The sequence below is a fragment of the Palaemon carinicauda genome, chromosome 3, assembly GCF_036898095.1.
Source record: "Palaemon carinicauda isolate YSFRI2023 chromosome 3, ASM3689809v2, whole genome shotgun sequence".
Taxonomy (NCBI): domain Eukaryota; kingdom Metazoa; phylum Arthropoda; class Malacostraca; order Decapoda; family Palaemonidae; genus Palaemon; species Palaemon carinicauda.
Window position 1 is genome coordinate 39,696,707 of NC_090727.1, and position 15,000 is coordinate 39,711,706.

Sequence of the window (15,000 nt, forward strand, 5' to 3'; positions counted from 1 at the left end):
AGGGCAAGCCCTTAAGCCCCAGGGACGACCAAATCTGTAAAAGATCATCACTGGATAAGGCATTATTATCAATAACCTCCCCCGGAGGAGGAGGGGGAACCGCCTCGCTATGGGAGGCGACGCCCTCTCCCCCACCGAAGGTAGGGAAACAGAACAAGGGCTTGCGCTCCCACTCGGACGACTCTCCTTAGGAGGCGGACGAGGGGGAGCTTCGGAGGAGGTTTGGGCGGCGGAAGAAGAGTCCCGAGAACCTTCCTCCTTCAAGGCTAACCCCGGAGGAGAACGGTCTCTCTTGGACTTCTTCTTACGCCGACGGCCAAACCTCTCCCACTGGGAGGCAGACCACTCCCTGCACTCACGGCACATGTTATCCTGGTCGCACCGTCGGCCCCGACATTGAGGGCAGAGGGTGTGTGGATCCGTAATAACGTCCGACATGAAAGTCCCACAAGGACGGCCGGCAACTCCAGGGCATGTACGCATAGTGAAGAAAATAACTGAAGGTCAACTTCCAACCAAACACACACGCTGAAAAGAAAAAGCAGAAAATTACAGGCTGTCACGAAGGCGATGAGCAGACACGTCTGATCACCGCCGAGCCAAAAGTGAAGTGAAGCAAGTCACCGGTGTGTGGAGGGGGGAGGGGTAGCAAGCTACCCTTCCCCACCCCCCGCTAACTAGCGCGGGGGTAATTAACCCTCGTTAAAAACTATTGGCTCGTCATTTCAGCTGTGCTAAAAGTAATACCCTTTGTAAATAGCGTGGTTTGTATTTCGGTTACGGAACAACTGACACTTAAGGGACTTACCCACATTGTGGAGTAAGCCCTTTTGCCCCGAAGGGACCGGTGCTCGTTGGAAACGAGGTACAGTACGTTAGCGCCCACTGCGCATCTGCGTCCAGGAGAAGGTCTGGCAGGAGGATCCTCTGCGGGGAAGGTGAAGATGAAGACGACCACAGGCAGGAGCACCATCATCAGACCTCCGAAGAGGAGTCTCTGGAGTAAACTCCCCTAAGGGGGAGAAGCACTTGCAGGAGAGACCGTGGCATCAGCTGCCCCCGAAGGGGACTGAGCCCTCAGCAACAACAGCAGGAGACCTCCGAAGAGGAGTCTCTGTGGTGAACTTTCCCCCCCGGGGAAGAAACACTCGCAGGAGAGACCGTAGGGCTCAGCTGCCCCCGAAGGGGACTGAGCCTTCAGCAACAACAGCAGAAGGAGTCCTCCGAAGAGGAGTCTCTATGAATGTCCTCTCTCGCGAACGAGAGAGGAATACTTCGTAGAAGAGACTGAAGATGGACCCCATAGGGCCGAAGGGTCAGCCAGTGACCTAGGAGCCAACCTCCGAAGAGGCGCTCCTGCAGCTGCTCAGCCCCTTGAGCGTAGCTGCAGTTGAGACCGCTCAGCACCAAGAGCATAGTCGCACAAAAACTACGGTCCAAGAATGTAACCTCTCAGCCCCTTGAGCAAGGTTACAAAAGCGGTCGCTCAGCACCAAGAGCAAAACCGCTGGAGGACCAGGAACATATCATAATTATTAATGGTAAGAGAAGTTTCCCCCGAAAGGGAAAGTAACTCAAACCTGGGCAGGGAACCTCCCTCGGAAGGTAAGTTACCCACCCAAGGTGGCGAACCTCCTGAGAGTTCTAAGATGAACTGAAGAGCTGTCGGTTGTCTCGGGAAAACTTCCAGGAGAAGGAGACACGCCCCTGACGAAGTCCTATAGAGGAGGCAGCAACAGCCGACTCCCCGAGTCCCAACAAGACAGCTCTGCTTCGTTATCACATTAGGCAAACGGAAAACAGATCGTTAACTGTGAAAATAAAAAGTAATTAGTTAACATTCATTCCCCGGGAAGATTAAGAAGAGGAAACCCGAGGGAAAAGAACATGACAAATTCGAAGATAATTTGTATTTTTCCTAACCATACAAACCTTAGCTATTTACAAAGGGTTATTACTTTTAGCGTAGCTGAAATGGCGAGCCATTAGAATTTAACGAGGGTGTATTACCCCCACGCTAGTTAGCGGGGGGGTAGGGGAGTGGTAGCTAGCTACCCCTCCTCCCCCTCACACACACGTGAATACTCACTTTCACTTAGAGGTAGGACTTGTCTTGGGGGACAGGGCTGGCGGGCAAATATGTGTAAATAGCTAAGGTTTGTATGGTTAGGAAAAATACAAATTATCTTCGAATTTGTCATTTGTTCCGTAACCGAAATACAAACCACGCTATTTACAAAGGGTGACTTATCCCTTAGGAAGGGTGGAAAGTCCCCAGCCATACTGGCTTTGGCTTTACCCGGGGACTCAGAATCCGAGTGAGTTGCACTCGAGAAAAGGAGTCCCTGCACCTCACAAGTTCCTTGCTCCGCAAGGAACCATGTGGCCTACGTAAGCTTGTGTGTGAAGGAAGAAGTGTGACCCGTCTTAGGCAGTTGACCTGGAGTTCCAGAAGGAACTCTGGGTTAGGACGTTCCCAATACCACCTCGTCAGGGTATGGGGGACGCGACAGTATTGACTCAATACTCGGAACACAAGGAAGCATGGTTTACCTGCAGAGGTTCGAGGTCAGCTATGCAGAGACCAGGATGCTGCTTCCCCGTAGAGGGGATGATGAAGAAAGAAGTAAGAGCCAGACATACTTCTTTCGTTCATGCAGACTAAAACCTGATAACAATGCCCTCAACCTTCTGCTACCTGTCCAAAAAGGAGCCTGAGGTTAGACCAGCTGTTGTGTAGCCACCACAGAGCGATAGAAAACGTATCGAGACTCCTGTGGGTCACGCCCTGCAGGAAGCGGGCTGCGAAGGTCATCAGACGCTTCCAGACTCCAGCTTGTAGCACCTGCGTCACAGAGTAGTATTACTCGAAGGCGAGGGACGTTGCGATGTATCCAACATCGTGCTGTAGGGCGACGTGACGGGGGAGGGTCTGAAGACAGGTCGAGATGAATGTCCTTGAGTCCGGGCTGAAGAGGTATACTGGTGACTCTCCCCCCATGTCCTCCTTGTGTTCCCAAATCGGCTGCAACTGAGGCCAAACTGCAGCTGTTCCCAGCGCTAACCTCTCGATTCCTTACTGGCAAGAAAGAGAAGGTCTTGGGACATCACACACAGAATGGAGACTCGAAATCTTGAATGAATCGGACCGAAGGGTCGGGACCCTCAGATTCTGAGTCTAGCCAACAACTCAGGAGCGAGCCTGAATGTTGCCTTCCCCTCTTCCTTAGAAAGGGGGGGAGTAGTAAGAGACCAAGAAGATTGCTTACACACTGGCCGTGGCCAGAGTGAGCAGAAGACCCAAGGCGGAATACAATCCGAGGCCTGTCGTAAAAGGGTCTTGAGAAGATCTCTTAAAGGACTAAAAGTCCGAGCCATGCTCCAAGTTGGAGGTCTTCCTCCGACTAGGGCAGGGACGATCGTAGCTTCGCATGAGCGAGGATAGATCCAGCGGGCAGGAAAAAGTTATTCCTTTAAGCCTGAAGGTCAGGGAAAGGCTGAGCGACAGGCTTCATTGCCGAGAGCGGAAAGGAGTTTCCTCCCGCCGAAAGGCAATAAGACCGTTATTGCTGGAGAAGAGGCCTCACGGGAAGAGGTATATCTCCCACGGCACCCACCACCTTAGACTCTTCACTTTGCCTGGGAGACCCCTGTGGATGACTATCGCAGATGACGCGACCTCCGTACCGCGACTGTAGCGGGTTGTCTCTTCTAGAGGAGGAAGCGTAGTGTCTCCAGGCATGAAGCCGAAGCGACGCCCCGGTTCGGGAGAGATGTCGCAGTGTGGTTGCTTGAGTAGTCTACGCCGTGGGAGAAGCTCTTCCGGGAGTTCCGTCAGGGGAAGCAGAGGGTCCAGAAACCGTTCTGCGCATAGTCCCAGTGGAGCTCTCCCATTGAAAGGTTGACAGACAACCTGGTTTTGTTGAGACCCATTGTCCGCAGACAAAAAGGAGGGAAGACGCAGGCGTCGAAGTTGTCCCACCATCACCGGAATGCATCTTGCCAGAGTCTCGGGGTCTGAGACTGGGGGGAAGACTAGTGGAAGCTTGAGGTTCCAAGGTGTCGCGATCAGGTCCCCCAGACCAGCACTTGCTGGTTACCCAAGGTCAAAGACCCCTAGGTACACTCTCTCTATGAGGCTCTGCTCGGATAGTCTGAGAGAAACATTCCCCTGCCTGGAATGAGAGAGCCGATGGTGGAATTGAGAGAATCTCAATCATCCCGGTATCTCTACTGCAAGATGTGAAGGTGTGAAAATGCGTCCCCTGCTGGTTAGAATGAAGTCGACGCGCAACGGGGCAACTTGGCAGGAGCTGTAGGATCTGAAGAGGGGCCAGACTAAGGCCCTTAAGCCTGCCTGAATGATGGAGAGGTATCCTTCAGGTCTTGACCATAGGCCTGGACCGGAACATGCCCCCCCCCCCCCCTTTCCTTTGACGAGTCCGAGAACCGCATCAAGAATGTGGGGAAAGGACGAGAATATCCACTACCATCAAGAGGCTCCATAGGTCAACACCCATTGCAGGTTTAATAGTTCCGCTGGTCCCATAGGGCCAGGGAGTCCGGTTAAACATTGCCTGAAGCCACCGGAACTTGGATCGCCCCACATGGAACTTATCCTGGGGCGACCGTTCGGACTATAGACGGGTCAATGAGGAAAGAAGAACTAGGAAACGTTCCAAGGTAGGGCTGAAAGCTCTGCTTGACTGAGAACAGGTACTGCGACTCTCCTCAGTCTTGCCACAGTCAACCGAAAGGAAGGCTCGGAGGATGCGGTAACAGAATCTGGCGTCCCCAGGTGGTCACCCATCCAAGTACCGACGTTGCTTAACCTCGCTGGACGGACGAGAAGCGGGGTTTCCAATGTGGTAAGGCGGTTGACTCAATATCATGGCCAGATACTCCAGATGTTGAGGCAGAGGAAGAGAAGGCTCCAAGCAAAATACCATGAGCCCACACTCATGGTCAGCATCCGGAAGCTTGTCCCGGCGCTGAAGAAGGTCGAAACCCGAGCCTACCGGAGTTGACCAGCCCTCCAAACAGCAGAGGAGGCGGAAGCCTGCACCTGAGCGGCCAAGAGGAAGGCAGGGAGAGTTCTCTGGGGAAACAAACCTGCTATGCCACGGCGGGATAGCCACACTGCATCATAAGCAGGAATACTTGCAGTCTAGGCTGAATTCGACGAGCACCCTGGAAGATGGATGGAATGGAAACTGAAAGTACCCGTCCTTCCGATCCAGGGTTAAAGGAGTCCTGTCGCCTCGTTACCAGTCTGATCGATTCTGCTGGTCTACGCTGGCCGAAGTTTGTTCGACAAACTTGATCAGGGCTGAGAGGTCGACTATGGACATCCCCTCTCAGATCCTTCCTTACAAGAAAGGATCGACTGAGGGGGCCGGGGGTGAAGCCGTCGATGATCCTAAGGAAGACCTTCGCCTAAGGTATGGATCATTCTGCCCAACCGGGCAACTCTGCTGACGCTATGGCATAGAGGTTCAGAGACACTGAATTCGCTGACAGAGACGGCAGGCGCGATATCCTTGGCTACTCACAGAGATTGTGCGGGAATGGGCATCGGAAAGCTGTCATTCGGATGAGTAACCTTAAGCATCCTCCCAGCGAAAAAACCTGCAATCCTAGATTTCGTGAACTCCTTTTAGGACTATGCCCCCCCCGGGGGAGTCTCCCGTGCCATCTGTTCCTGACAAGAGGAAACTGCAATTGGACACCTTGTCCCAGTTGTCGTAGCCGATAACTTAGGCCGACGTGGTTGAAAGAAAAGGGCGCTGGAGCCCTGCAGAGTCTGGAAGAAAGCGCCTTGGAGGAGTGAAACCGGAAGTCGATTTACTCCGCACAGCAGCTGTCTAAGTCTCTGTCCTTGGGCACAGACAAAAACTCTTCTCAAGGATGGAAGGGTGTCTGAGGTCGTCGACCTCCACAGATGAGACACCCGAAGGAAGCCTTCAGTCAGCGCGTCCAGATGGTACAACATCGAGCTTGTCCGCAAGTAGATACTTAACGACGAAAGGCCAAGGTGTCTGAGCTCGAGAGGAGGAAAGTACCCTTGATCTTCCTGTAGCTTCCTTGAACCAAACCTCGGGCCGTAACCGAGGAGGGAAAGAACCTGGTAAGCTCCCAGAGGAAGAGGTAAGCAGTCACCCCTTGTCCGATGGAGAAATCTTGAACGGAAAGACCCCCCGCCAAAAATCCTTCCAGGGCGGGAGAAGGAGAGAGTACTCGTGCAGGAGAGGGGACCCTCGAGACCGACCTCTTGGGAACCAACTTCGCCCTGGGGGAAGTCACCACGAAGTCCACTCCTCTCTTTCTCTTCAGCGTAGGAGAGACAGCCGCTGGTTTGTTACCCTGGCCGGCGAGTGCTGGTTTCATAACCCTCATTAACGCCCGTGCCAGCGGACCAAACCATGTCTGCTGCTCCAAGGACACAGAGTCCGAAATCCTCGCTAAGGTGAAAGGGATCGGGCGATCCTTTGGAGTGGACCCGACGGTACCTGCCTGAAAAGAAGGTGGGGAAGAATGCTGTACTGACCTGTCTTCGTCCTGCACTACCAACCTGTGCTTGGATGGAGGTGATCCCGAGTGCCGTCTAGGAGCACGCGTCCCTGCTGCTACCACCGGCTGTGGAATTCGCCGCGAACTATGGTCGCGCGAGGGCGAACGGTCGCGCGGGCGCACAGGCGAGCGGTCGCGCGGGCGAGCGGTCGCACGGGCGAGCGATCGCGCGGGCGAGCGGTCGCGCAGGCGAGCGATCGCGCGGGCGCGCAGGCGAGTGGGCGTGAGGGTGGGCAGGTAAATGAACACGTGTCCGAGGCGACGAACGCAAGCGATGGCGTGACGGCGAGGGATCGTGCTGCCGCGTAGGTGAAGAAGATCGCTGGCGATAATGACCGCGTGATGGTAAGCGATGGCGAGCAGCATGTGTAGGTGAATGATACAGTAGCGTGATAGGGTGCGATGGTGATCAGCATCCGCAAGAGGGCGAGCGTTCAGGGTTGTGCGATGAGGAGCAGCATGCGTAAGCGGGCAATCGTGCAGGGTTGTGCGATGGCGAGCAGCATGCGCAGGTGAATGATCGCGTGAAAGGGTGCGATGGTGATCAGCATCCGCAGGAGGGCGATCGTTCAGGGTTGTGCGATGAGGAGCAGCATGCGTAAGCGGGCAATCGTGCAGGGTTGTGCGATGGCGAGCAGCATGCGCAGGTGAATGATCGCGTGAAAGGGTGCGATGGTGATCAGCATCCGCAGGAGGGCGATCGTTCAGGGTTGTGCGATGAGGAGCAGCATGCGTAAGCGGGCGATCGTGCAGGGTTGTGCGATGGCGAGCAGCATGCGCAGGTGAAAGATCGCGTGAAAGGGTGCAATGATGATCAGCATCCGCAGGAGGGCGATCGTTCAGGGTTGTGCGATGAGGAGCAGCATGCATAAGCGGGCGATCGTGCAGGGTTGTGCGATGGCGAGCAGCATGCGCAGGTGAATGATCGCGTGAAAGGGTGCGATGGTGATCAGCATCCGCAGTTGAGGGTCGCGCGATGGCGATCAGCATCCGCAGTTGAGGGTCGCGCGATGGCGATCAGCATCCGCAGTTGAGGGTCGCGCGATGGCGATCAGCATCCGCAGTTGAGGGTCGTGCGATGGCGATCAGCATGCGCAGGTGAGCTAGTAGCTGGCGAACCATGAGCCTTCAGAAGTGTTGGAGAACGTTGGCGTGCCAGCTGTAACACACGTGGGCGATCCGGAGATCGCTGGCGAGCTGATGATCGCTGACGAGCTGATGATCGCTGGCGAGCTGATGATCGCTGGCGAGCTGATGATCGCTGGCGAGCTGATGATCGCTGACGAGCTGATGATCGCTGACGAGCAGAAGGCTACGCGTGGAAGCCTGCGCAAAGAAGAAGAGTCCTTGACCCCGACCTGAACAGAAGTTCTAGATTGCGAGGGCGAACGTGGGCGCACAGGGCACGTAACAGGAACCGCAGGGAAGATCATCTTGAAAGCGCTGACGAACAGGAGAGCGCTGATGAGCAGAAGGGCGCGCAGGGAAACCCTGACTGCAAGGGAAGAACCCCCGTGGGGACAACCCTTTGCCCCGAAGGGATCGTTGTCCGCCGGGAGACTGATGTCCGTCGGAAGACCGCTGTCCGTCGGGCAGACCGTTGTCCGTCGGGAAGACCGTTGCCCGTCGGAAGACGAGATCAGACTGCTGTCCATCTGCACCAAGGCGGAAGATCGAGAAAAAAGGAGTTGTAGGCTGCAAACGGAGATCCAAAAGGGCGCCTCAAGCACCCTTATAGGGAGATGAGAGGCCCTTACGACGAGGCGGACGGAGGGCCTTACGGCGAGGGAGGCCAACAGCAACAGCAACAGAAGAAACCTCCGAAGAGGAGTCTCTATGAGTGTACTCTCTCGCGAACGAAAGAGAAACACTTCGTGGAAGAGACTGGTCAGCCAGTGACCTAAAAGGAGCAATCCTCCGAAGAGGAGCTCCTGCAGTTGCCCAGCCCCTTGAGCGAAACTGCAGGTGCGACCGCTCAGCACCAAGAGCATAGTCGCACGAAAAAAAGGCAAGAGAAGAACCCCCCAAAAGGGGAAAAACTCAAGCCTGGACAGGAAAAACTTCCCTCGGAAGGAAAGTTATCCGCCCAAGGAGGCAAGCCTCCTGACTGTTCTAAAATGAACTGAAGAGCTGTCCGTCGACACGGGAGTACTACCAGTAGAAGAAGACACGCCCCTGACGAAAATACAAGGGGGAAGTCAGCAGCAGCCGAATCCCCAGGACTCAACCAGACAGCTCACACCGTTGCTATATTACAGAAACGAACTAGATCGGTAACTGTAAAAAAATAAAACAAATAATATTAGTACACATTCATTCCCCCGGTAAGGCTCCGAAGAGGAATCCCGAGGGAAAGGAACAAGAATTACACAACAGGCACGTGCCCTCACAACCACTTACACTCGCGGAAGGAGAGCTGTAACCAAAACAGAATTATAACAATTATAATTATGTAACAATGTAATTATGTAATTTAAAAAATGAATGAACACTAAAGAAAGAACGAAAACCACGAAAGGAATCGTTCTACAAGCTGAAAAAAAACAAAAAACAACTACAATTAGATTCATAACTAATTGATACAAACGTACGACGTAGCAACCCCCCACACGGAAAGGAAGCTAGGCTACAAGGGTGTAGTAACACGTAGTAAAAGGGTGAACGACCTCAAGAGAGAGAGAGAGAGAAAGACATAAGTCAAACTCGATCGCCACCCATAAAATACGCTGTGGTGGCCTAACTGCCGAGGCCTCCACGTAGATATCGTACACTACACACACACATCTGAAAAGGAAACTTACTTATTTCTATACTCAAATATATATACAAACATGAAAACATGTTTACATATATATTGAGTAAAAGAAAAGTAAGCGATTAAGTAAAGACAAAACAGACAATGGCTGCCAAGCGAGGACCAAGACAGAGATGTCTGTCACAGTCCGAGCCAAAAGTTAAAGTGAGTATTCACGTGTGTGTGAGGGGGAGGAGGGGTAGCTAGCTACCACTCCCCTACCCCCCCCCGCTAACTAGCGCGGGGGTAATACACCCTCGTTAAATTCTAATGGCTCGCCATTTCAGCTACGCTAAAAGTAATAACCCTTTGTAAATAGCGTGGTTTGTATTTCGGTTACGGAACAAACAAGAATTACATAACAGAAAAGAGCCCTCAACCCCACCTACACTCACGGGAAGGGGGAAGGGCGAGAACAGTAACAAAAACAGAATTATAACAGTTAAAATTATGCAATTCATTAAAGAATGTTCACTAAAAGTAAGAACGAAACACCCCGAAGGGAATCGTTCTAAAAAGCTGAAAAGTTAACAATTACAATTAGATTTTATAATAAAAATATAATGGAGATAAAAAGTACTGCGTAGCAACTCCACCCAAAAGGAGGAGCTATCGTAGTGTGTAGAAAACGTAGTAAAAGGGTGAACGACCTCCAGAGAGAGAGAGAGAGACCGTAGTCAAACTACACTCTCGCGTTCCTACGCTGAACACCACCTTCCCCGTAGGAAAAGAGGAGAGCGGAGAAACAAAATAATAAGTCCAGCGATGACGACTCCCCACGGCGCCCGTGGAAGGAGCCGACCGAAGGACCAAGGGAGAGATCGCGGTCCATGAAATTACATTGTAGTGGCCCGAATGCCGGCGGCTACACGATGATATCGTACACACACACGCAGCATGAACACTGAAAAGGAAACTTACTGATTTCTATACTCAAATATATACATAAACATAAAAATATGTTTACATATACAGTATATATGAGTACAAGAAAAGTAAGTAATTAAATAAAGACAAAACAATAAATGGCTGCCATGCGAGGACGTGAACAGATACATCCGTTCGTCGTCCGAGCCAAAAGCGAAGTGAGTCAGTTCACCAGTGTGTGAGGGGGGAGGGATAGCTAGCTACCCCTCCCCTACCCCCTGCTAACTAGCGCGGGGGTAGTTAACCCTTGTTAAAAATCTAATGGCTCGCCATTTCAGCTACGCCGTAAGTAATACCCTATGTAAATAGCGTGGTTGGTATTTCGGTTACGGAACCAATATACAGTATATAAAAATCAATAATGTTTAAATATATTAAGTATAAGAAAAGGTAAGTTAAAAAGAGAAAACAATAATGGCCGTCAAGTGAGGATGGGAGCGGAGACTTCCGATCGCCATCCGAGCCAAAAGTAAAGTGAACCTTTCACCGGTGTGTGTGAGGGGGAGGGGTAGCAGGCTACCCCTCCCTACCCCACGCTAACTAGCGGAGGGGTAGTAAACCCTCGTTAAAATTCTTATGGCTCGTCAATCAGCTACACCGAAGTAATTACCCCATGTAAATAGCGTGGTTTGTATTTCAGTTACGGAACAATTAATTATTAACAGAAATTCCCTAGGGAGGAACTCTGAAGAGGAACCCCAAGGGAACAACATAAAATAAGTATTGCGCCGACAATAAAATTAATTATTTAACAAATTCCCTAGGGAGGAACTCCGAAGAGAACCCCGAGGGAACAACATAAAATTAAGTATTGCGCCCTTCCTTCCCCAGTCGACATCCACGGGAGAAGGGGGGAGCGGAGTAACTGGAATAAAAACAGAATTACAATTATTTAAATCAGCTAGGAATATTCACTAATAGTGAGAACCACTGATCCTCCGAAGGGAAGTGTTCCCCACGGAGAAAAGCTGAAAAGTTAAAATACAATTATAATTTCACTAAAAATAATTGAGACAAACAATTGGAAGAGCAACCTAACCCGCGCACGGGAAAGGAGCTTCCCAAATAGTACACTGTTGTTGTAAAAGTGAACGACCTCGAGAAGAGAAACACTATAGTCAATCTTTGAGAGGCCACATTCCCTTCCCTCAGAAATCCATGTTTCCCGTAGGAAAAAGGAAAAGGCGAAGACAATAGTTATAGGAAGAGGGTCCAGGACATGACGATTCCCCTGCGGAGGCCGAGTTAATGGTTATATGCCGACGGGAAGACCGATGGCCCAGAGAGGGAGAGGTCATTCCCCACGAAGTGGAACTGTGCTGGCCTTGCTAATCTACGCAAGTGTTGTTGTCGTATATGTATCACACACACAGCACAAACACTGAAAAGGAAACTTATCACATTTCTATACACATATAAATACATAAACATAAAGAATGTTTTCATATATATACATGTACTGTACAGTACTGTATAAGAAAAAGTAAGTTAAAAGACAAAAATTAATGGCAGTCCAGAATAGGCGAGGAGGGAGAGAGGAAACAACCGCTCTCGATCCGAGCCACAAGCAAAAGGGACTAAATCACAGGTGTGTGAACGGGAGTGGTAGCAAGCTACCCGACACGTACCCCCGCTAACTAGCGGTGTAGGTAGTTAACCCTACGCCGAAAGTACAACCCCTAATAAATAGCGTGTTTTGTATACCAGTTACGGAACAAATATTTTTACAATTCTTATGAAACTAGAGGGGCACTCAGTACAGCGCAGACCTCCACTAGAGCAGCTTATTTCTCAACCCTTTGGACTGTTACAGGATGTTTTGCTCATCCGTGACCTTGACCTTCGACCTTCCAAAATTTAATCATTTGCAGTTCTTTACATAAGTTTAAAATCCCTGCAAGTTTCGTTACTTTACAATTAAAATTTTGGCCGTATGGCTGATGACCGGAATTTGACTTTTAGCATGACCTTAACCTTGACATGTATCAATTGGCGTGGATTTTCATACACTCAAATATGAACCAAGTTTGAAGTCTCTGTGACAACAATGTCCAAAGTCATGGCCGATTATGTGAATTGGACATTTTGCTTGACTATGACCTTGACCTTGATCTTCCAAAATTTAACAATTTCCAGCTTTTTACACAACAATTAATCCCTGCAAGTTTCTTAATTCTACAATTAATATTGAGGCCAGGAAGCTGTTCACAAACTAACAAAAACACACACAAACAGGGGGTAAAACATAATCTTCCTACTTTGTTGCCGTAGGTAAATATTTGGTGAGAATTCGTATTTTTCAAATCATAGACATTTTAAAATTGTAGATGTTAAGACTGAAAAACCATACTTTGAAAGGGAATCAAACCCAAGGTTATGACCTAACCCAAGCATTTCCACCTAACTTAACCTAGGACTCATATCCTTACCTGCCAGAGGGAATACATCACCCTCTGTAAACCTCCTTAGATCTCCATATACTTAACTTACCCCCAAAAAAGTCATAATCCCTCTGAATACTTCCCAACCGGCTCCCCTTCTGAAACCTAGTTTCTCAGATCTATTTCCTAGGTTAATGAAAAGTACTGTTCAAGATTAAAGTCATTTTAACAGTTCAAAATAGCAATGAACACAACAGTAATAACTTTTATTCACTCAAATGGGGAAATGGCCAATACTTTGTTAGTAGCCATTTAAGATATATTCTCTAAATGAGCATCAAAGTAGAACTGACTCAATCTGTCAGCGTAGGAGACAAAACAAGGCTTAACAGATGTGCATATAGGAATAGCCAAGAAAAAGTCATGTGACAATAAAATCATCTCTTATTGGAGATTGAAAAGGTCTACCAATACTAATACTGTAATACAGAAAATAAGAAAAACAAAATTAGGGACAGAAAAACTTACTGTACTATTACAATTTTATGAGCTCTGGTGAACAAAAAACAAAACTTGGTTAAATATAAAAAGGTAAGAATGAAGGGAATTTATGACAAAATAAAAGTACAGAAGGTCCTCACTTTACAAGTTTATTTGGTTCCAAGAAGCTGTTTGCAAATCGAATTTTGTAATATTTTGGTCTAGGGAAGACCTAACCTGAATCCATTGCCTATGATTTCCAGCTACAAAAGTCACCAAAAAGCCGTTTTTCATACGAAATTGATATCAAGTTATTACAAATGTTGTTTTGCTTACTCTATTAAATGATTAGATATTGTTTTACTACAGTATTTCCTTAGCTTATCTTTATTATTTTTCATTTGATTTATGTTTGTGTTGAATATTTGTAAGTTGAGGACTTCCTGTATCTAAGTTACTAGTAACTGCCAACTATAGATTATGGGGTTCAAAACAGAGGTTTATAGAGAGAGATATTCAATTATGTTACTTCCAACATTCTAATGTTGTACTATGCTATAATAAAACAGTTTCAATTCAGCTTTCTATGGTTATGGTGAGTAAATAAAGAGAATCCCGGCCAACATCCTATATTAGGTTAGGTGGGTGTAGTTAAGTTGAACACCATTCCTATATCTTGCTAGTTGTTTCCTTAAACAAAAATCCTAAATGTCTATAGTTGTTTTCAAGGGAGTCCTTTATCTCTGTCACTAATCCTTTTTTATAGTAACCAAGGTCAGATTCATTAAAACAAAAACAAAATCACACTAATAATCTATATAAATAAATGTTATTTTGATGTTCCAAATATGGCAGTGGTCTTAAATGTAAATTTATAAATTTCAATCTTGTCAAAGTTCCAGTTAAGAGCAGCTCTTCTCCCGGCATGCACCACTCTCTAAGTCCTTCGGAATCATTTCATATTTTTAACTGTTAAAAATGTAAAAATACTAATTATGAATATTTTCTGGTAAAATCATTGTTACGAACAGGAGAACATTTCGAACAGAAAATATATGTTTTTCTGTATCAATTAACGGAATTTAACCAAATTTTACCTTCATTTCAACAGCAAACAAACAGAACTACCAGTTTGACCACTTCGTTCCCTACTGCACACTCAATTAAACTGGTATAATTGTAATGAAGTCGAATTCGGTGAAATTAGGAAAAGCTTTTTGCACCCTTTGCATATCAGAGGCCAGTTCCTCACGTGTTCATTAAAAATGTACATCAACTACACTAAACTACCCCCTCCCCAACCTACAAGCCATGAACTTACCTACTTACCTAACAGGGGGGCTAACGGCCCCCTGACAATGCCGTATTCAAAGATAGCCATAATATATAATACATATAGGTGGCCGCTATCATACATACACCCCAAAAGCTGTTTTTGATTAGTTAAGCTTTCCCCGTCCATTGCTATAATAAAACCCATCTGTCAAGACACGTAGAGAGACCCTTTGGCTGACATATCTTATTGGTTCCATTACAACAATGAAGCCAAACAGTACCAGTCCACAATAATATCTTTGTACCAAATGTATCAAGGGATATGAAGCGTATCTAAATTTATGATTCCTTTCCAACTTAGACGTTTGCCTGGCCTTTGAAGTAAGACTAAGAGGACCTCCAAAGGTAGGTCTATTAAAATAATGTAATTTCCTGAATATCCTATCAGCACTAAATAAAAATACATACACAAATGTCTTACCGAGAATTAGACGAGCTAATTCTGATGGTAAAAACGAAGACACAATTTAGAACAACGGTCCCATGAGGAAAATTATATCCAACGATGCCATT

The 15,000-nt window shown here is 48.2% G+C and overlaps 1 protein-coding gene across 1 annotated transcript in view; it reads right to left on the bottom strand.

Moving 5' to 3' along the window:
• LOC137631494 (cilia- and flagella-associated protein 251-like) overlaps window positions 1-973 on the bottom strand; it is a 23,206-nt gene extending 22,233 nt beyond the window's left edge. Inside the window, exon 1 of the mRNA XM_068363257.1 lies at window positions 809-973. Within this exon, the coding sequence (XP_068219358.1) occupies window positions 809-973 (165 nt within the window). The remainder of the gene's footprint in view (window positions 1-808) is intronic.
• Window positions 974-15,000: the final 14,027 nt, after the last annotated feature.